The sequence below is a fragment of the Lipophrys pholis genome, assembly GCF_963383615.2.
Source record: "Lipophrys pholis genome assembly, chromosome: 5".
In the NCBI taxonomy this organism is placed as follows: Eukaryota; Metazoa; Chordata; class Actinopteri; order Blenniiformes; family Blenniidae; genus Lipophrys; species Lipophrys pholis.
Window position 1 is genome coordinate 6,149,294 of NC_137628.1, and position 20,802 is coordinate 6,170,095.

Consider the following 20,802-nt stretch of genomic DNA (forward strand, 5'->3'; position numbering starts at 1 on the left):
GGGGGGGGGGGGGGGGGGGGGGTCATTGCTACAGATGGGACATGGAAAAACAACAGCTTGGATAGTTTTTTTTTTTCTTATCAAATGTGTAGATAGAAGTCTTTCTGATTTACTTTCTTCAGGCTGGGGCGTAAAGGTGCATATAATATAACAAGATAATTTAATTCAAACTGTTGAATTACAACAATTTTTATTTATTTCTGAATTTTGGCTCGCAAAACTCAAGTTCAGTATATAAGTGTTCGAATTTGTTCGATTTTCCCTGGAAGCTCTAATAATTCAATTCAGTGTAGTTCGTCATTTAGTTGGAGTTGTATTTGTACGCTCCGTTTGGAGAAGAAGCGGATTCTCAAATAAGATTGATCATTTCAATCAGGTGTGAAATGCGAGGCTGCATCAGTTAGAAGCATCCGAGAGTCAAATCTCGTCTGACGACATTATTTCAGACGAGTGTTCCCCCCCCCCCCGAGCGTTATTCATCACTTTAATGAAAGCCTGTGTGAGCGGACAGGAAGTGATGAGCGCTGCCTGTTCGGATCTCTCGCCTCCCTCTTCAGATATCATCGGGACAAATCGTCCAGTATTTGATGCAAGTGTATTTTTATGGCTTCAGTTTTCCATCAGCGTCTCCGAGGCGGAAGGGGAGAAGTCGAGACGTTTTTCCTCTGCGACCTGTGTAAATAGGAACTTTTATTTATGCAAAGACAATCAGAATTGTATGGAACTATATTTTTTAAAACAGTTTGTATCGTTGGCATCTGTACCTTTTTAAATATTAAAGATTGCTGTTTTATTTTAATGTTTCTGTGATTCAATAAAACGTATTAATTTGTCCGATTAGTACAAAACTATTACAACTTTTTCAGCAGGTTAGTTTGAGTGGAAGACGGTTTTCTCTTGGGGAAAAATGTCTGAAGTGTATTTGGACTCAAATATTCAGCTCCTGGAAGTGATCAAACCGGGGTAGTGAGAAGGTGCTATACATTAACAAGATGTTCAAAAGCTTTTAAATGCTGCAGACCTGCTTTACCCGATGGACCAACTGGAAGATGACATTTCTTTCTGTTTTCATTCAAACAAAAGTTTGAAAAACAATGTCGTTTCGGTAATAATAGTAACGGAACCAGCCATACATGCACACAGAAAACTACAATAAAAACACCCAAACTCCCCCCCGCCCAATCAGAGCCTTATGAAATGGGAAGTTGTCTCAATTTTAGGCTTGTCCTGTAATTTTATTTATCTGTTCTATTTGCATAGTTAATGATGAACAAAAATCTCAGCTCACTGTCATCCTTTGCTCAGTTGTTAAATAGTCTCCATAGTAATGTTACCGTCACTCCCACACATTTCAGACCAATTAAAACGGAGTAAAGCCACATTTTTATCAACATTTATTCGTCACTATTGATTTTTGCACATAAACTGATCAAGTCATCAATCACAACAGCTGATTTATATCAAAACCTGCAGAGTATTTACAATCAAAACACATTTCATTCATTCAATTTGTTCTAGAAAAAGTAAAAAAAAAAAAAAAATCTTCAATGGAAAACACAGATTGTTATTGTTCTTTTTAACGGTAGCTAAAAGGGAATGAAGGGACGTGTGTGAGTTTGTGTGACGATGGAGCCTCTCAGAGCTCGTTGTGTTGGAGTCCCTGACGGGAGATCTTGTTGGACAAGTCCTGCATGTGCTTCTTCATCTGGAATCACAGGAAAAAGACAAGGGAAGGATCATTTCGGGACAAATCAGACTTGTTCTGTGGTGAAACTGCTCTTCTTGACAGATTCTTTCAGAGAAATCCACAAACGCATGTTTCTTACAAACATGGTACTACTTGAGAATGAAACAATCAGAACTTTTAAAGGTTTAAACTTCATTAACAAAGATATAATCTACCAAAGACACAAGTTTCTTTAGTTTTTGTGTGTAGTTTAGTTCCATAAACACAAGTGTGATTACCGTATTTTCTGGACTAGAAGTCACAGTATTTGGAGTCGCTTGGCTGGTTAAGCCACATGAATGTCAAAATATATTGGGACATGCCATCTGGGACCACTAGATGTCTCTGTGGGACAACTGTCGCACTGGAAAACCTCCGTTACTACAGCAAGAAAAATGTTGCCACAAGAGAAGAAAGCTACAAGGCAAGATTTGAACCAAACATGAAAGATATAAAGCAGAAAGAATTCTGAATGTCTGGAAAGTTGGTTCCACTTGTTTGTGTTTTTTTGTTTACGATAGAATTTGTTTTTAAACTTGTTTTGAAGTTCTTGTTCATTATGAAAACCATCTCAGACTGAGATGTTCCATCGCCGCTTTAGCGAGGGGGCGCCCGACGTCGCTCGCCTACCTTGTATCCCATGTCTCTGGTCTTCTCGGCGAGGCTGTCGTACTTCTCCTGCGTCCTCTTGATGTGCTCTTTGTCGCCCAGAGTCTCCACGTGTCGCAGCTTCTGGTGGGACAGCTCCAGCTGCTCCTGGTAATGGCTGTGCTTCTCCACTTTGGTCTCGAAGTGATGCAGCTCCTCCTGAATTAGCATGTCAGAGAGCGCGAGGATGAATTCAGCGCACCTTTAATTACATGCACAGCTGCACAGGGGAGCTGATACGCATCTCGAGCATCGACTGGAGAGGAAATGTCACGGAGGAAAGTCGAGCCGAATGTTTCCCTGTGATAAAGCTCGTCTTTGTGCCACATCGCTTTGAAATTTTTTTAAATTTAAATTGGAGTTGTTCCCTGCATTAATTTGCTTAAGTGACAAAAGGTGGAAGGAGCTCAAAGAGCTATAGGAGGGTAAAATATTCTCATTATAATAAGTTGTGCTCTTGGCTACGTGGCTCGAGGACCACTTAACTGCCAAACAGCAGCGTTAAAAACGGCCGATCTCCAGAATGCACTTGATTAAAACGTTTCCAAGAGTTGTCGGGACCACGAAATGAAGGCAGCGGTCTAGAAAGAGATTAGTGAAACAGAGGAGTCGGGACTGTCACAGCGTTACCTTCAGAGAGTCCAGCTCCTCTCGGCTGAGGTTGGATCGCTTGGCAGACTCCCACAGCTCAATCACACGAGGCTCTCGAAACTCTGCGGAGCATCGAAAGGAAGTGAGACATCGTCCAGAGAGACGGCAAGCTTTGAAGAGAAGCAGATATTTCTGGGGGGACGATTGGGAGGGAAACGAGACACCCTCCGAGCTCAATCACCTTGTTGATATAAACTAAACATGAGGGGAGGAAACGGCTGATTTCAGATTTCAGAGGTGGAGTCGCAGCTTTCTAGATATAAAACAACACAAAACTCAACCAGACGGAGGGAAGGTGGAGAGACGGTTCAACATGGTGGAGCTCAGGACACCCAACACACAACACCAACTCTGTTACACCTTTAATACAACAATATAACATTAGGAACTATTTCATTCTTTTCAATTAATTTAATATTGGATGTGTTGGTTTAGTGTTTTTAATCTGTACTTATTGGTAAATATGTTGTTATTGTATATTATTTAATTATTAGTTTAATTTTAAATCTATAACAATTCTTCTGTTTTAATTGCCTTAAACCATTTAAATGCTCTTTTTTTCCTTAATATCTTGTTTTATTTCTATGATTTTAATGTAATTTTAATTTCTTTGCCTCTCGAGCACTTTGAATTGCCTCGTGTATGAACGGCACTAACAAATAAACTCGCCTTTCTTTAATCTGTATTTATTGGTGAATATGTTGGTGAGAATTTATTCTGTATAAAGATGCTTCTGTTAATTGTGGAGTTATTAATCCGTATACAATCTATATAATGTATATTGGTTTAGTGTTTTCAATCTGGAGGCATCATTAAATATGCAAGTGCTATATTTAATTTGTACATATTGGTAAATATGCTGTTACTGTACATCAGTTAATTTGTATGAACAGATGATAGTTTATTGTATTTAATCTGTATAAATATTCCCTGGAAAATATGTTATGTTGGTGTTACTACAGTTTCATCCATTCTAGTACTTTATTTTAGTCTGGACTAAATATTTATTTCACTATGAATATGTAGGCATGTATCCATCAAGTTGTGACGTCACCTGGAGCAGCATGAGAAAAGAACAAGTAGAATATTCATGATGAACCGACGGAAAACGTGTTGCTTCAATCTGAACCTGTCCATCGAAGCTCCTCGGAAACCAACTGGACCAAAAGCAGCTGGACACGACATTTCACCGAGGAGACGGGAGGGCTGCAAGTTGTGAAAATAACTGAGACTGACCACAGAAGATAACCGAGACGGCGCCGAGTGGCAGCGAGAAGATTAAACTACTTTCCCTTTCTGAGAAAGTCTTCCACAAACTGTCTGGGTTACATTGGGCCTCGGGCCAAACGGCACATCCCAGAATGACTCTCCTCCTTCAGCCACTGCAAGAGCAATCACAGCCTCACCGTTCACAGACCAGTCGCTTCTTTTCTGGAGTGAAACTGAACGTGAACGTTAAAGACGCTCAGCGGCCTGGTTCTCCGTCATAAACAATTAGAACGGAGAAGAAAAGTAAACTGTTCATCCCGCTTCCAAGGAAATGTTCAGCATTCACAACATTCACATGAACAAAGTAACTTGGATTAGAATGTGTTGAAAGTGCTTTACCCCCCCCCCGGGTCCTTCAATGCCTCATATTCCTCTCAGATTAGATCGTATTAATATCTCATGGCAATAACTTCCCTCACGCCTGTTAGAAGCTTTAACTTTAAATATTTGATGAGTCGTTATGTACCGTCTGCTATCAATGGTTATTAAAACATAGTTTATGATTTTAATTAATTTCCGTTATATCTACGACCAAGTCAGTCTTAAAAATGTGTCTTTTAATGGAATTAAAATCCAAAGTTTGAGCTGCTAAAAGCTTTTTTTTTTTTAACCAGGATTTCTTCTTAAAAATAAATCCAGCTGGCCTTTAGAGTCCTCCTCTTTCTCTCCAGATCCCCGACGGATGCTTTGAAATCCACCGCACTGCACAAATGGTACAACGATGGCCTAAGGTTGTGAGAATCCCCACTTGATCTCTGACCTCAGAACAAGAGACGCCTCTCAGCCAGGTTTTTACAGAGCCGATGTGCTGCAAAAACCCAACACAAGTATTTTTGACGATGCGATGGCAATGAAGGGATTCAGATTCAGAGTAAAACCTCACAAGACGGTGAGAAACACTCAGGATCTGACCTCCCTTTACACAACAGCGGCGCTCTGTGCGGTTGTCTGTCCATACGAATGTCTGTGTACTACCATCGTTAATGTTTATAGTGCATTTTTCTCTGTGTGCGCACGCGTGTGTGGGTTCATTACAAAAGCAACCAGCAGCACCCACTAGTGGCCCAACATACTAACTACGTCGTTTTCAGTGCTTCTGCGGTGGCTGCGAAACAAAGTAAAACATTTCTGAAAGAAAAACAAGAATGATACGTTTTCACTTGGGAAGTTGTCGTGTGAACGGGGGCTGAAGCATTTTCGAGTATGGCTTTACTGTAGAAGTGGAAGACCAACTCTCAGGAGAGTTATCAGCCGGCGGAGAAACTTATTGTGCCATCGACTCCCAGTGGGGGAAGAGGGATCATAGGAAAGAGACTCCTCCCCCCCCCCTCCACATAAAACATCCGAGTCCAGAAAGGAAAACCTTTTGGACTCGGATGTTCACCCCATGTTCACCCCACTTTCTCGCTTCTCTTTTTTTCTCCATCTGGGTGGGGTTTTTTGGGGTCTCAGTCAGTCAGAGTGTGAACATGGATTTCTTGGGATTGGCAGCTTCTACTCACACATACAGTCCTTATGAGACCAAAACAGGCACTTGGCAGGAGCTAAAAGTGCTCTGAAGACCTCAGTGCAGTTAATAAGCTGTAATGATTCAGACTCTTTTATTTATGGTGCAACTTCAACACATTTTCACTCCTTCGCCAACGGATTTCTGAAGAACTGCAGGCATAAAGCCAGTCACTGAGGTTGTTCCTGCTTCCACTGCTGTGCTCGTGACATATTAATGTGACCCCCCCCCCCCCGCCGCCAAATAAAATCTATAGAGACATAAAGCGTGATATAATGACAAACAACCTGGAGGGGCAGGAGGCGAAGTCAGAGGCTCATCACGAGCAAGGTTTCTGTGAGGAGCGGGGAGGTAAAAGGCTGCAAACTGTGGGCAGAAGTGCAACGACCGTTTTCAAAGCTCATTTACGTCACTGAATGAATGCAGCAGTTGCTTTAAATAAACTCTTCTCTGCGACATCCTGTCCATTGTGGGCGTCACTTCGGTTTTCAAATTGAAGGCACATAAAGGCCTCTTCATACTTCATAGGAACAAGACGAAAGTTCAGCAGTGCGGGGTCCTGCCGAACAAAATTACGTCATTTCCTTCGGCCAGCTCCCTCTGGCCGAAGAAATTAGTTTCGGCTATGCCGACCGCCCTGGCCGAACTATGCGGGAGCCGCACTGCCGAAACTTCTGCACTGCCGTGTGCTGCGCATGCGTGTTCCAGTTCGCTCATGACTTTCAGTCATATTTTAATCATATTTAGCTTGTAACCTCGCTACTGTACGAGCGCCGCAGCCCGTTAAAATGTCGGAGAGCAGGCTGACGTGATGCACCTGAACGCATCACGAACAGCTGCCAGCTCCTGTAGTTAAAAGCGGACCAACATCGCGCCAGAAATAAACTGTGCAGTTGAAAAGTTTAAACGCCGCATCACAGACGTGTGGCTGCTGCGAGGGGGCGTGGCCTGCGACTTCGGCAGCTTCTTATCGGAGTATGAACAGTCCTGGTGAGAAAGCTTTTTTTTCTGCAGCTGGCTGATGTCACTGCTGAATTTTCTTCTTGTTCTTATGGTTCAAAAAGGGAGTATGTAGGGGCCTTAACACTTCAGCCTTTAAAGACTCGCCAAGAAATACCGGGAAGCCGGCAGAGTGAGACGGAGAGCGTGCCACTTCCTTCGTTCTCACCGCTGTCGTCGCCGAAGCCCTCGTGGCTGATCTTCCTCAGCCGCTCCAATCCCTGGTTCAGGCCTCTCATCTTGTCCTTCAGCTCCGTGTGCTTCTGATGCAGCACGTGCTCTTTGGTGTCACCCTCCAGCGGGGAGATCACGTTTTTGTGAATTTCTGGGGGGGGGGGGGACAGATGAAATGAGAATGAGGGGGAGGTGATGAGGCATGACGGGAGGGGAGTGAGAGGAAAGAAAACAAGAAGAAAAACAAGAAGAATAGACAGGAAAAAGTTGAGATCAATTAGTTTTTTCTCAACACAGTCACTTCATAAATGTTCGGGGGATTATTACATATCTTCACATGTATTTCGGTAAAACCACAACGTGACGTAGCAGAATTCATATGAGCAAGCTTCCCAAATATTGATTTGCAGACATGTTCACAACTTGAGGTGTTTTTCACATCCGTGTTAATCACAGGCGTTCAAAGTGTGCACAGATGAGCCACAAAAGAATCTTTAGATAAATTAGTTTCAAGTATATATTAGAATGGGGAAAAACTATAAACAATAAAAACTAAATACACTGAGAAAAGGCCTCGTCCTTTTCCTGCTGTTTTCAAGCTGAAATTTCACTTATTTTTCTTTTAAAAGGATCACATTTTGTTAGTTCCGTAAAAGCAAAAAATTTGTATTATTTTATTTGTGCATCTTTGCATTATTTTTGGTTGTCATCTTATTACTTTACTAATTTGGCTCACAGATTCTGCAAAAGCAACCAAATGAGTTCCCAGCTGCCACTTTTCAGATGTTATTGCATGCGCACCATAATTTAGGTGTATATTTACTGAATATAGACTTGGTTTTAAAGGCTTTATTTAGTTTTAATTTAGGAGGATTTGAACGTGTCCAAATAGATTCTCTTACTTTTGTCAAAAGTAACTTACGTTTTCTGTTTCGACTGTTTAAAAAATAATTTATTCAAGTAATGTTGCATTTGGTTAAATATTCTGATTGGAATATGTTTAATATATTCATGAAAATGTCCTGAAAAACTAATAATTATAGCAAGTCATTTAAATCTTTTTATTTTTTTTATTATAGTAACCTCATGTTGCCTTTAAGATGACTCTAAACTTCGTCAGCTGACTGCGAATTTAGGAAAAGGCACATTCAAGGTGGACAGCAGCGTAACAGCTGAACGATAACAGCTGACATTCAGACAGAAAAACTGAAAAAAACACCCAAATGGAAAGCCCGTCCCAGCTGTGGACGAGGGGGGTGGGGGGGGGGTGCTGCAGTGGAGATGCACAGAGACTCCCCTCCAGCCAACCCCTGATTGGCTCGGGCTTTAAACGCATCAGACAGGCAGAAAATACCCCCGGCTTGTTTGGCAGAGCCGTCGCGCAGCGGAGCGCTCGCGGAAAAGTTCTGGCACAAAACAGCTGCAACGTGTCAGTCACATCCGACAAAAGACGAGCCGGTCCTCCACACGTCGATCTGAAAACACAGTGGGGCCTGTCAGCCCCGCTTAAAACTCACAGCGTGATGTGATGTGACATGGGCTGATAGAGCGGAGAGCGGTGGGTGGCAACATGTGCAGTCTGATACTTGCCACCTACGTACACGACCACGTGGCTGAACAGACAGCGAGAGCTCAGACTTCAGAGTCCACACCTACAAAACTGCTCCCCAATGGACACGTTAGGCAGAAAAGGAGATTTTTTTTTTTTTTCGAGGCCATCAACTAAGCTGTCTAAAATATAGAAACCAGTGTTTACTTGAAGTAAGGCTGGGACTTCAACACAGTATTATTTATTATTGAATGTTGAAGAAGAAGTAGGCTGATAAATGTAATCCGTGAGACAGGTGAGACTGCACTGCTCGGTCTGATGGGGGACGATATCTTTTTAAAAAACAGTATGAAAGCATGTATGAGAGCACCCCGATAATAAACATTTAGAGCCCATTCACACAGCATTTCAAGTGAAAATGCATCGTTTTTCAGTTTGCTTTCACACAGCAACGTTTTGAAAATGTTTTCTGTTTACATGGAAACGGAACAAATGCTGAAAACGATGTAGTGAGCATGAGGGGCTCGAGGAAAACGTTGCTTCTTCTATCAAATACTGACATGCAGTGTTTGATACTGCGCTAACTGTCCTCGGTTGGACTGTTGTTCAGGATCCACCAGCGCCTTTTCCACGTTTTGATCTCACACACTTTTCCAACATTTAATGGTTGTGGTTGTCCGTCTGTCTCTCTGCAACCTGCTCAGATAGCACCCTGTCCTCACCCCTCGCTGAGATGCATGAAATGCTATAGAGATACTGAATATCGACCATCATGAAACCTCAGACGCATTATCTATTTATATACTGTATATATCTTCTGTTACTGTGCCTTGATGCAAAACTCTATTTCTTAAAGTTCTTCCACCGGCTTGGGAGCAAAGCTGACAGCAGAACAATACCTTTGCCTGTATTGAAAAAAGAAAAAAGTAAAAAGCTTGAAAAGAGGACGTGGGAGCTGAGAAGACCGAGAGCGTGCGCGGCACGCGGCAGTGAGCGATTAAACAAGACCAGGACAAGGCAGCAGAGAGGAGAACAAAGCCCAGAGGCTCGGGAACTCGGCCTCAGGTAGAAGTAAAACACAACGCAGAGGTGGCGCGACACCTCTGCTTTGGCAGCGGTGCAAAGAGAGTGAGTCACACGGCTCACCCTCCGTCCTGCTGACTGTGTCCATGAGGATGTTGTACTCGTGGATCTTGTCCTTGTGGTGCTGGAACTCCCGTTTCAGATTCTGCAACTCCTCGTCGGAGAACTTTCCCGAGTTCTTGGCCTGGCGGAGGAAGAGCGGAGCGAGAAAGAGAGTCTTCAAGGAGCGCGGGGACGTTTTGCATTCTGGGTCGGATCAATACTGTGCAGCCACAAGTAACACGTCTGAGAAGGTGTAGGAGGGACGACAAGGGAATGAAAATATTTTGCATTGCTGAGATAGTTTTAGTTTCCGAAAGCAAGAAAACTTTCATCATACAATGAATCAGACACAATTTTACACAAAATGTGATTAATTATGCTTAAGCTAAGCTGAATTTATAGACTCTCTGCACCCTTCCCAAACCTGTCCTTCTATCCCTTGACCCCACCTGGAACAGCAGGACATCTCCACCTCTGCGTCTGGTTCTGCAGGCTTCTTTCTGTTAAAATGGAGCTTTTCCTTCTCTACCATCTCCTCCGCTTGCTCATGTGGAATTGTTGGTTTTTGTCAGTAAAAACGTGCAGCCCGCCGAGCTCTAGGCTCCATTTACACAGCAACGTTTTCGAGGGAATATGGAAAACTTCTGTTGGGTTCCGGGTGTCCGTTTACACGACAACAGTGCTCTCGATGCACCGGAAAGGCAGTTTTTTGAGAACAGTTCCCAAGCTGGAACTTATTGAAAACAGTCGGTCTCAGTCTTTACGGCTGCAGTAACTAGTTCTTCCTCACGTGCATGAGTGGATGGACAGTAACAACAATGTTTTCCTCCAGAGTGTCAGGACTCCCAGTCCATGTTCTCCCGAGACTTGGTAGTTTTATAGTTTGCAGTCACCCGGAATCCAACTGTCGTCTGTCCATATGAACGTTTGTGTTCTCGCCATTGTTAATGTTTTTATTGTATTGTTATCTGCGTGCATGTTTGTGATTTCATTACAAAAGCAAACGGCCCCAACTCATGCTCCTATATATATAGAAAAAGAAAAAAAAAAAGAAAAAAAGTTGTATTTTTGCTTTGAAAGAGAAGAATGGAAAATAGATCGAGTTATTTATTTTTATTCTTATTCAGTAAGTTTAGAGGAAACCTGAAAAAGTTTTGATTGTTATTTAAGATGCAGCATTTGAATTTCTTTTCTTTTTTTACTCTAACCATCAGCGTTTTATTGGTTTGGGAGAGAAGATGTTGCTCCTCACCTCTCAGCCCGGGTTGGAACAATGTTGTACAACGGTGGATAAATATCTGAAGAAAACCTTTCCACCCTTTCTTTTTCCAACGTTTTCTACAGTGTTGCAGCAGTGAATGTGCCCACAGATAAACCCTCAATACAAGCCTGCGAAGCACGAGCAGTGCGGATATTGTGTCCGTGCAGAAGTTAAAACGAGTTGGTGCTGCTGGATGCCAGCTTTGTAACTGCTGCATAGGAGAGGTGCAGCCTTGTGAATTGTTTGGTGCGCCTTATCAGCTGTGATAGTGTTTTTGTGTTTCTCTCCAGAGAGCGCCATCAAAAGGGACATACATGAAAACTATTTCAGCTTTGCACACAGACCTTGTTCCAGAGTTTGTCCAGTCGGGGGTCTTCAAATACGTCCCCCTCTTTGCTGTCGTGGTCTTTCAGCGAGTTGCTCTCCAGTGGCCTCGTGTCTCTTTTCCCATCCATCCCGTACTTTGCCAGGATCACTGCGCGAGAGGATCAGAAGACTTTAAAACGGTGGCGAGTGATCACAACGTTGGCCATTAGGGGGAAACAACAGAGGCGAGAGCATCCAAAGTGTCCGAGACACAGGTATTCGTAATTTAAAAAAGACTAAACCCCATGAGGGTAACTCATGAATTACAAAGAAAGTGGCTGCAAATTTTAAAATTAAAAGCAGAGGAGACATAATGAGGGCCAACATAGAAGGTTTAAAGTAAGAAAAGCTGACAGGAACTGATCCAAATAAATGACTTTACGCTGCTGGTGGCAGTAAATAAAACTGTGGACGTGATATCGCTGGATTTATTCCCAGTTTGACCAATTTTATGAATTTAACTTGAAGATATCGTAATAAAGAAATACAAAAAAACCCATAAAACTAGTGCAATTTTCAAGACATTCTCCAATGCTTTTAGTTTTTCTGAAAAGAACATATTAGAGGACAGTAGTACTCAGGAGTATGAAGCCATAGTTTAATTCAAGGGTTTAAAACATGAGGCCTGTGGGCCAAAACTGGCAAATTGTAAAGATTAATAAAAAAAATTTCAAAACAACTTTCATAAGAGTAGAAGCCACACAACACAACACAACTCAACACAACACAACACAACACAACCCTGAGACCTGAGCTGAGATATCAGTGATGTTGTCATTAAAGATAGATTCCTCTACGTTATGATCAAACTAGCTTCAAAGCTGTGTTGTCAGGGTGGTTTTGTAAAAACATGCATAAAGCAGCAGCTATAGGAGAAGATTTTTTACTGTATTTTGCACCAGGTTTCATTAAAATTGGCTTTATGTTGAGATTGGAGTCATTTTCAATAGTAATTGTTTGGTTTCGTGAAAATATAGACATTTCCATCACGTTTACTTTGCACCACGGCAAAGAAAAACAGGAAACTCTCTATAAATGGTTAAACACATGTGATACGATGTGACGATAAAAGACTGAGATCGTCATCTATCAATCTGCATTGTTCAAAGATTTCGCCAATGACAGCATTATATTTCTTTTATCTTATTTCGTCCAGCCATCCTGTAATTTCCTCTATATCCACCATAATGTCACAGAGGAGCTGCAGCTGGTCCCAGCTGACTGAGGGTGAAATTCAGGTTGAACCCAGGAAAGGGCGTCCGCCTGTCACAAGTCCACATGTACACAGATGTCACGCATCTCCGGGGGAACTCGGAGTCACCAAACGGAACCAAGACTTATGGATGTGGACTTAGAGGAAACCTACGTGTGCAACAGCAAAAACTGTTAAACACTTCAAATACTATCAAACTGAGAATAAAGTCAGACCTGAAGCTCTCTCTTCCTGTTCTATTAAACTCTTAGGGCAGCAGCTGATTCAGCACCACCTCAGCGTTGTTGTAACTCATCACAGTTACTTATTAACTCCTGTTACTTCATTACAAGGGTGTCCAGACATAAAAGAGCTCATTTCAAAGCCTCATTAACGTGATGACAGCAGTAGTGCGCAGGCTCTGGAGCTCTACTGGACTCGGATAACTCACATATTACTCAGTTTTCAAGGCTGATCGTGAGATTGTTAACTAAAGTGGTTAAACAGTAAAGTGAGCCTCCGAATCAGACAGTTTGAAGCCAGGAAGGCGTTGCCATTTGGTTCTCGGCATGTCGGACTAAACGCATCGAGAAGTGTGGCGAGAAAGTAAAGAAATTCATTTATTTTGCCCTGTAAGAATAACTGAAGGAGATGGAGACGGCTCAGTGGGGAAAAGGTTACATGACGTCCTTGTTAAAAATCTATATATGTGCAGCTAAGGAGCAGGAAGTGAGCGTGCTGCTCTGCAGGTAACAGGAAGGTCACTCCACCACAGGGGAGGGAGGAAGGACACGGGTCCAGAGGCGGACCGGTGGAGCTGCCACAAGCGTCCACAGCGGCTCTCAACTGCTGCCTGGCTCACTGCCGACAGATGTAGAGGTGTAAAACTCCCTTCATGCTCATTATCCAGGGTCTTCTCATGAAGTAATGAAGCATTTCATCATTAACTGTTGCACTATGTCACCTTATAACTGGGGCCTCGTTTACACGACAACGTTTTCAAGTGAAAGTGCAACATTTTTATTGCGTTTCAAAGATTTGTTTATACGACCGCAGGGTTCGGAGCAAGAACACAACTTTTTGACGACGGCTCCCAAGGTGGAACTTTTTGAAAACGCTCCATGTAGACGGCAGAAATGCTGCTACTGCACCCCACGGCCATAGTAAGTAGTTGTTGTTGGTCGTCTGTCAATACGAATGTCTGTGTACTCCCCATTGTTAATGTTTATAGCATATTGTTCTCACCTGGCTGATACTTTATAGAAACCAAATACCTATCTGCAGACACTGATCATCTAAATGTAACAACAATTGACTCAAATTCAGCTCATGTGGTAAACTTAAAACATATTCCATTACAATACTGTTGATAATCAATGGAGAGGGGCATCTATTGACGGCGCCGGCTGGTAAGAGTCCTAAACCCCACATCTTTATATTTAGACAGCAGACCTCACTTATTCAACAGGATCAATAAGATGCTGAAAACTAAAGCCTGTGATGTCAATAAATAAATACAGACTTATTTAGAAATGTTTTCATATTCGCAATCTATTCCAAGACTGCAGAGACCAGGGTGCTTTTCACTATGTGAGCTTATTTCAGAAGGAGATCCAGAAAAACTTTAATAAAATTCCAAATCACTTTTTGAGAGACTGACATGATATCAAGTAAACATGTAATACAATTTGTGATCAATACACTTATGCAGATGATATTATTGTTTTTATGCATTAAGAATAGTTTTTAACACAGAGCCTTTTTGTGCATTTCCCACTGGCAGCGTTTCAGAAAGTTTGATTTGTGCGTGTCGGCATGATTTACTGCAGCTTCGTCAGTCGTCTACAATGGGAACCTTTTGCACGTTAATATTGCGGCAACGGCACCTTTGCAATATATTGTGCAACACTAACGGACTTAACTATTCCTTGTAATAAACTTTCAGCTAGAAGAAAAGGTTTCTTTAAATTTTCTCTCACTGGCAGCATCACCCTCATCAACATATTCAAATAAATCAATGAGAAATGTATTTTCACGGTTTACATTGACGTGTGCAAATTTAACTTTGACAAACTCAGAAACTCTCCTGCTCGAAACAAATCACATTTCTTCAAATAGACAGAAATATCTGATGGCATTTAGTTTTTACTCGTGTGTCAGGCAACTATCTCAAATTTCTGCATGTAAAGAAAACGACTGGCACGTCAGCGTTCATGTTAATAACACAATCTGACTGGATTTATTCATCCGCCGACATTAAATCATCCCCTTCTGTTTTCTCACTTCAGTGAAACTGCTCACAACTGTTTACGAAAATACTTTCTATTGCATCTTTGCTTTGAGCCTTTTAGTTGTTGTTAGAGTATCTTAGAGTTGTTTTTGTTTTACATCATAACATTAGTTGTATTTTATTCATTCTTTCGTTGTTGGGAGCTCCTCTAAAATGAGATGACAAATCTCAAGCGAGTCACTCGGGTAAATAAAAGGTTACATATAGTTTATTTTTCGATGGCAGCTTGATTTTTTAAAAAAAGACTTCAGAATTCAGAAAGGTTGTAACACAGCGTACCGCGGTGAAGGCCACCGACAAATCGAGCCAAAAGAAAGTCTCGTCTCACCGTTGAAGTTGCGCCGGAGTTGTGCCTCTTTCTCTCCATTCTCGTCGAGTCCTTCCACCTTCATCTTCTTCCACAGCAGCTCATCCTTCTCCTGGATCTTGATGTCGCTGTGCAGCTCAGCCTGGCGCACCGGGGACAACTGCATCTATCAAACCGAACGCAGCACAATACGGAGCTTGTTAGATAGAAAGATGAGGGGCGTTCACACCGAAAGGAGAGGACAACGTTAGCACCAGCGGTGCCGGATGCATCTTGGACAGGTCGCCAGTCCATCACAGGACAAACAGAGAAATCACAAACGCACATATTTTCACACCTGAAGGCAATTTAGAGCCACAGATGAACCTCAAATGCATGTTTTCTGACTGCTGGATGAGAAGCAAGCACAGAGAGAACATGCAAACTCTGCATGGAAAAGCCCGCTCGAACTGGAGTTGTTCTCACTGTGAGGCAAGAACACTAACCACTTCACCAATGTGTGGCCTGAAAGTACTCAGAAGCTGCTAACTCGTAAAGGGCTTACTCTACTTTTTCACATGTCTGATTATGACTCAAATTATACGGTCGATGTCTTGAGCACCGCGTTCGGACATTGCTTGTGTTGCACAGGGTACGTTTGTTTCTACTTGGAACTAAGATTTATGTTTGATTACTGCAGAAAACCAAGAAAATCCAAAGGTTTGGCATACTTCTAAGGCAGAGCTCTGTATGTCAAGGATTTCAACAGAGTGTAAAACGCATATGAGAAAGCGTTACAATCTGTGTACATGTATAACTCGAAGTATTTAAGCTATTCTAAAGTCACTATGGAAATGAATAACAAGCAATTAATATTGCATAAAATATGCCAGAATTGATCATTCCTGGAAAGGTTTTCATAGTATGATGAGCTCAACTTGAGGTCCTGACTTCTACTACTCAACAAAAAGCTCTGAGGGATGCTGAAGTAATATTAAATATCAAAACAATACACAACTCCCTAGGTATTATTCTGTTGTAATGTGACAAACATTATATCGGACTTATCTTTAAAAAAAATGTGATTGATGGCTTACAAATCTCAAGATTACTTCATCATCTTCTTTCTAAGGCACAACTCCAAACATAATTAACACAAACATTTAAGAACTAGTTGAATTTGATATCAAAAGTGTGTGTGTACCACTTGAACAGTGTGTCAGCTCCAATCTTAGTAAATTGAAAGCTTCTACTCTTCATTTTAGGCCCAAAGCAGCAGTATAATCGTGTGAATGTTAATAATTGAATCAGATGTTGTCTAATGAACTCACCCTTTTGGCTTTCTCCCACACCTGGTTGAGTTTAGCTATCCTGAACTCCACCGGCTGCCCATCACTGCCGCTCGGATTGGGCTCGTTCACCTCCCGAGAGTATTTTCCAGCCATTACACCCACTCCAAGACAAAGAACCGCGAGTAAACACACCGGTCTCATTTTTAAAACACCCAAAAGCCGAAAAAAGAGCCCTAAAAACACGCGTTAGCTGCACAAAAATTAGCTCAACTGGAAGGTTGCTGTTGCTCAGTGGTGTACCCGCGAGTCATGTGACTCAACTCATGGACGAGTCGTTTCTGAATGCTGGGAAATGTAGTTCTACATCCGGGTCCGCCCAGCGGATCCGCTCGCTCCTGGACTACAAATCCTGGACTTCCGCGTTGAGTGGTTGTCTAGCAACGGATCCCGAGAGCGAATGGAAAACCTCCACGCTATTAGGGCGCTGTTTACATCTTCACAAACACTACAATGTGACATGTTAACCCATCCATCTATCCATGAGCATAGCATATTGTTGCATATTGCTATATACACCTTATTTATAACGCAGTTATGTAAGTATGTATGTATAAACACATCTACAGTTGTATATGAACAGATTTATAGGCTAGTACATACATAGGTTAAAACATTTATTTAAATGTACAACCCCACTGAGCAAGCAACGTCCATAGACGCCCAAGACACGTCCGTCTGTCCAGGCCGTAATCTGGACGTCTCTTTGACAGCCAGAACTAGTTGACAAATGACACATAAAAATAAAATGATGGACATCTAAGACACCCAGAATCAGTTCAAATGGAAAGGTCACAAGCTGTCTGTTAGGCCCAACCGCCTGTATAATTATTGATTTGTCATTAAAATATTGAGTGAAGTCGACCATGACAGGCAAGAGGAGACAGCATGGGAAGTTTAATGCAGACTGCACAATGTCTGAGTTATGACCATTTATTGTTTTGGTTGCAAGGGATTGAACTTTTCAAGTCTTCAAGGAGAAACTCGCCACTTTTATAACCATTCATCTTGTAAATACAACTATGTACATGAGTAAATGTTTTATCAGCACTGTCAATTGTCTCATTGGCCCACTAGTTAGGAATCTCACTCAAATTTTCCATCAAAATCCAGCTGGAGGTGTTGGTGGAGTTTACTTGTGTGTGCATGTGTTACCTCTGGGGTCCCTGGTTCACTCCCACATTCCCCCAAAAATGCATGCAATTGGTAATACTAAATTGACTGTGTGTGTCCTGTGTAAGATTGATGACCTGTCCTTTTTCTTTTGAAACATAATTTCATTGACGTCCATATGAGGTCCAGACAAGACGTTAATACAACGTCCAAGAAAGACGTAAAACAAACTTTCATTCTGGTTCATCTGAGGACGTCTTCTGGTGGTATAGGGATGACGTCTTTTAGTCGTTTTGGACCGCTTTCTGCTCAATATACATTTTACCATTTGTGAAATTTTGTTTGGATTTGTCTGCTCTCATCTGTGAACTATCAGAACATTAAAAAGGCAAATAGGAACATCACTGTTAAGCCTTGTTCATATTGAAATGTGCTGAAAAGGCTGGAAAAGAATTTCCCTTGGACAATAGTATAGTATTTCTATTCTATTCTATTCTATTCTATTCTATTCTATTCTATTCTATTCTCCATAATTCCACACATAAGCGCACGAGTAATAACATAGGCATCTTAACCCATATAAAAGTAGACATGTACATTATTCATACTACGTACAGTGCAGTATATATACTGCACACAGCGTAGTCATAAAATCAGTATTTCGAGGGGTGGGTGGGGGTGGCGGGGTCTTACAGTGTGTATTGTTAAAGGGGACATATCATGCTAAATCCACTTTTTTAGCCCTTAAATGCATTTTGTTGTATATTTAGAGTGTTTAGAAGTACAGAAAAGTTCAAAGTAGTCTCTTCAGGTGCTCCGTTGATATCTTTATATTCTGTTTTGGTCATATTTTGCGATCGGTTTCGATTTTTCTATTCTCTATTACGTTTTTTGAACAATGACGTCACAGTATTCTCAGCGGAACTGCCAAATTAGGACATCGACATTTCGAGCAATCCGCCATTTTTGTTTCTCGCTGCGATTCTGTAGTCCAACCGAAGTTACGAGAGGATAAGTCGAAATGTTCGGTTGTTGGATGTAGTAACCCACAAGCTTCGTTACACCGTCTCCCAGCATCAGAACCTTTTCGAAGTGCCTGGTTGAGTTTTATTTTTCACAGAAATGTACCCACATCTGTGGGTAAGGTCATTTTTGTGTGCGCGAATCACTTTAAGGACAACTGCTTCAACAACCTCCGCCAGTATAAAGAAGGATTTGCCGAAAGACTTGGTCTGATTGAGCGGTCAGTTCCTTCTATCTATGGAGACGTCGAACAGAGCACTTCGGTAAGCTGTATATAACGCTAAAAAGTGTGATGATAAGACGTCCCTGTCATTGTTTTGTTAGCATTAGCAGTTGCACCGTCTTCATATGTTAGCGCTGTGTGCTCGTTTTAGATTATAATGTAACTTCTGTGTTAAATAGTCGTTGTAATACAGGCAGTATTGTAGTAGTGGGCATGGATGGAGAAGTTAGTGTAAATATAGTAACACACCATTGCGTTACATCCATATGAAGACGTTGTTCTGCAGCTGCATCATCGTCATTTTCATCTCGCTCCGCCGGGTCCGACTCTGGCTCCAACATGTATGGCTGGATGGACAAATCTTCCGTTGTTGACATTTTGTAAATAATGTGTGAATATAAAGTTTCTGCGCCGCTAGATAATTGTATCTGTTCTATCAAACTACAAAGATGGCCGAACAGGGTGGCGTTGAACCGAGTATCACCTCTGCAACCTGGAGAGGAGGAGGGGTATGAAGTGTCTCATTTGCATTTGAAGAGACCGCCCCAAAACGAGTTGCTCTCAGAAGCACATCAGAAAAGGGTTTGAAAAGGGGCCTGTGGAGCTCTAATAATGAGGAATTCAGACCCAAGCATTGCAGTTTCGCGTTGTATAGACCACAACTGTATGATTTATATGTAAAAAGGAAGGATTTAAAAGCATGATATGTCTCCTTTAAGTCTTACAGCTGGAGGAGGTGAAGATCTACAAAACTTCACTGCCACAGACTCTGGGTGAAGCTGTTTTACACAGAATGAGGTATCCAGCAAGAGCAGAGTGTTCCATTTGAAGTCACTGTCCATCATGACAGCCAGGCCACCTTCCTGCCTGCATAATCCAAAGAGCAGTTGGAGCTCAGATTATTGGAATAAAAACATAAAACAAAAATGTATAGCATGGTGTATGTTACAGATAAAACACAACCAAACAGAAATTAGACAGTGGTGAGAGTGACATCCAAATATTCATGATTTAGTATGATATTGTGCCCCCCCACGAAAAAAAAAACAAAATGTGAAAACATAAGCAAAAAATGGACAAGAAATCATGTTTTTGCTTGTCCATTATTAAATGAAGCTCAACAAAACTTGTACAGTGTTATTTCTTTAAGCTTTATGATTTAAATAAACCTCCTTGAGGAGCCACTGGGAGCGAGCAGGTAAGATATGTGTGTCAGTTGGGTTTACAAAACTTCAAAAAAACTAATAAATTCCAAAAAACCCTAAAGATGTATTTGCTTGGTCAATAATACTATTAATAACATACTATATTAATAATTTCAATTATAAACTGTTTTTCAGGTATATTCAGACGCTAAAAGGCAAATCAACTTGCCCCACCACCCATTTGTATGATATCAGTCTTTACCACCCGGGGATGTAATGAGTCACTGGTTGGAATAGGGAATATGTTGATGGCCTGGTAACAAGAAAGTAACAACACTGCACCTGATGAAGACTGAACACTGCACATGAAGGCCACATGACTTGAAATCTTTCCTATATCACCTTTATTGTTGCACCCAATTTTGATTGATTCAAAACTGAATTAAAGAATCTGATATCAGAATGAATCAAAAAAGGAAAAAAGTTCTACTACGTGTTTTAATGATTGATTATTTGCATGCAAAGTATATACATGTATTCGTGTAGCCTCTTCCTTAATTGGCACATGCTGCTAATTGTGTAAATAAATTAACATAGTAGTCTTTGATGTTGATGGTTTGGTTATGTATGAGCATTGGAAACAAGCAAGCGACTAGAAACTGTGTGTTGTATCATGTTTTTCACATGATTAATCTAAATCAAATGGCATAACTCATAGAGCATTCTCATACGACAATCAGTGCAACTATTTGAAAACACTCGGGCTCATTAAATAGTTCTGTCGCACATGCTCAGTAGATGAACACTAACAATGTTTGCCTCCAGAGTGTCATGACTCGAAGACCATATTCTGACGGGACTTGTTCGTCTTAAAGTTGAGAATCCCTGTAATACCAATCCAACTTG

General features: G+C 41.5%; 1 protein-coding gene across 2 annotated transcripts; it reads right to left on the reverse strand.

Annotated features, from left to right (window-relative positions):
• Positions 1-79: 79 nt before the first annotated feature.
• On the reverse strand, positions 80-16,669 carry lrpap1 (low density lipoprotein receptor-related protein associated protein 1). 2 transcript variants are annotated; one of them, XM_080464411.1, is made up of 8 exons: positions 16,375-16,669; positions 15,086-15,230; positions 11,254-11,384; positions 9,670-9,790; positions 6,970-7,125; positions 3,005-3,087; positions 2,357-2,533; positions 80-1,705 (listed from the first exon to the last, which is right to left on the reverse strand). In XM_080464411.1, the coding sequence occupies exons 1-8, from the start codon at positions 16,534-16,536 to the stop codon at positions 1,637-1,639; spliced, it is 1,044 nt and encodes a 347-aa protein (XP_080320537.1). In that variant the 5' UTR covers positions 16,537-16,669; the 3' UTR covers positions 80-1,636. The 2 variants fall into 2 exon arrangements, with proteins under 2 accessions (XP_080320537.1, XP_080320538.1); XM_080464412.1 differs by having other exon boundaries at positions 15,086-15,224; positions 16,375-16,664.
• Positions 16,670-20,802: the final 4,133 nt, after the last annotated feature.

Coding starts and splice junctions, on each gene's coding strand:
- lrpap1 (XM_080464411.1), bottom strand. CDS start 16,536: ATGAGACCGGTGTGTTTACTCGCGGTTCTTTGTCTTGGAGTGGGTGTA. Junction 9,791..11,253: donor TGGACAAACTCTGGAACAAG/GTCTGTGTGCAA, acceptor TTCCTCCGCCAG/GCCAAGAACTCGGGAAAGTT. Junction 3,088..6,969: donor GGGCTTCGGCGACGACAGCG/GTGAGAACGAAG, acceptor GATGCTCCGCAG/AGTTTCGAGAGCCTCGTGTG.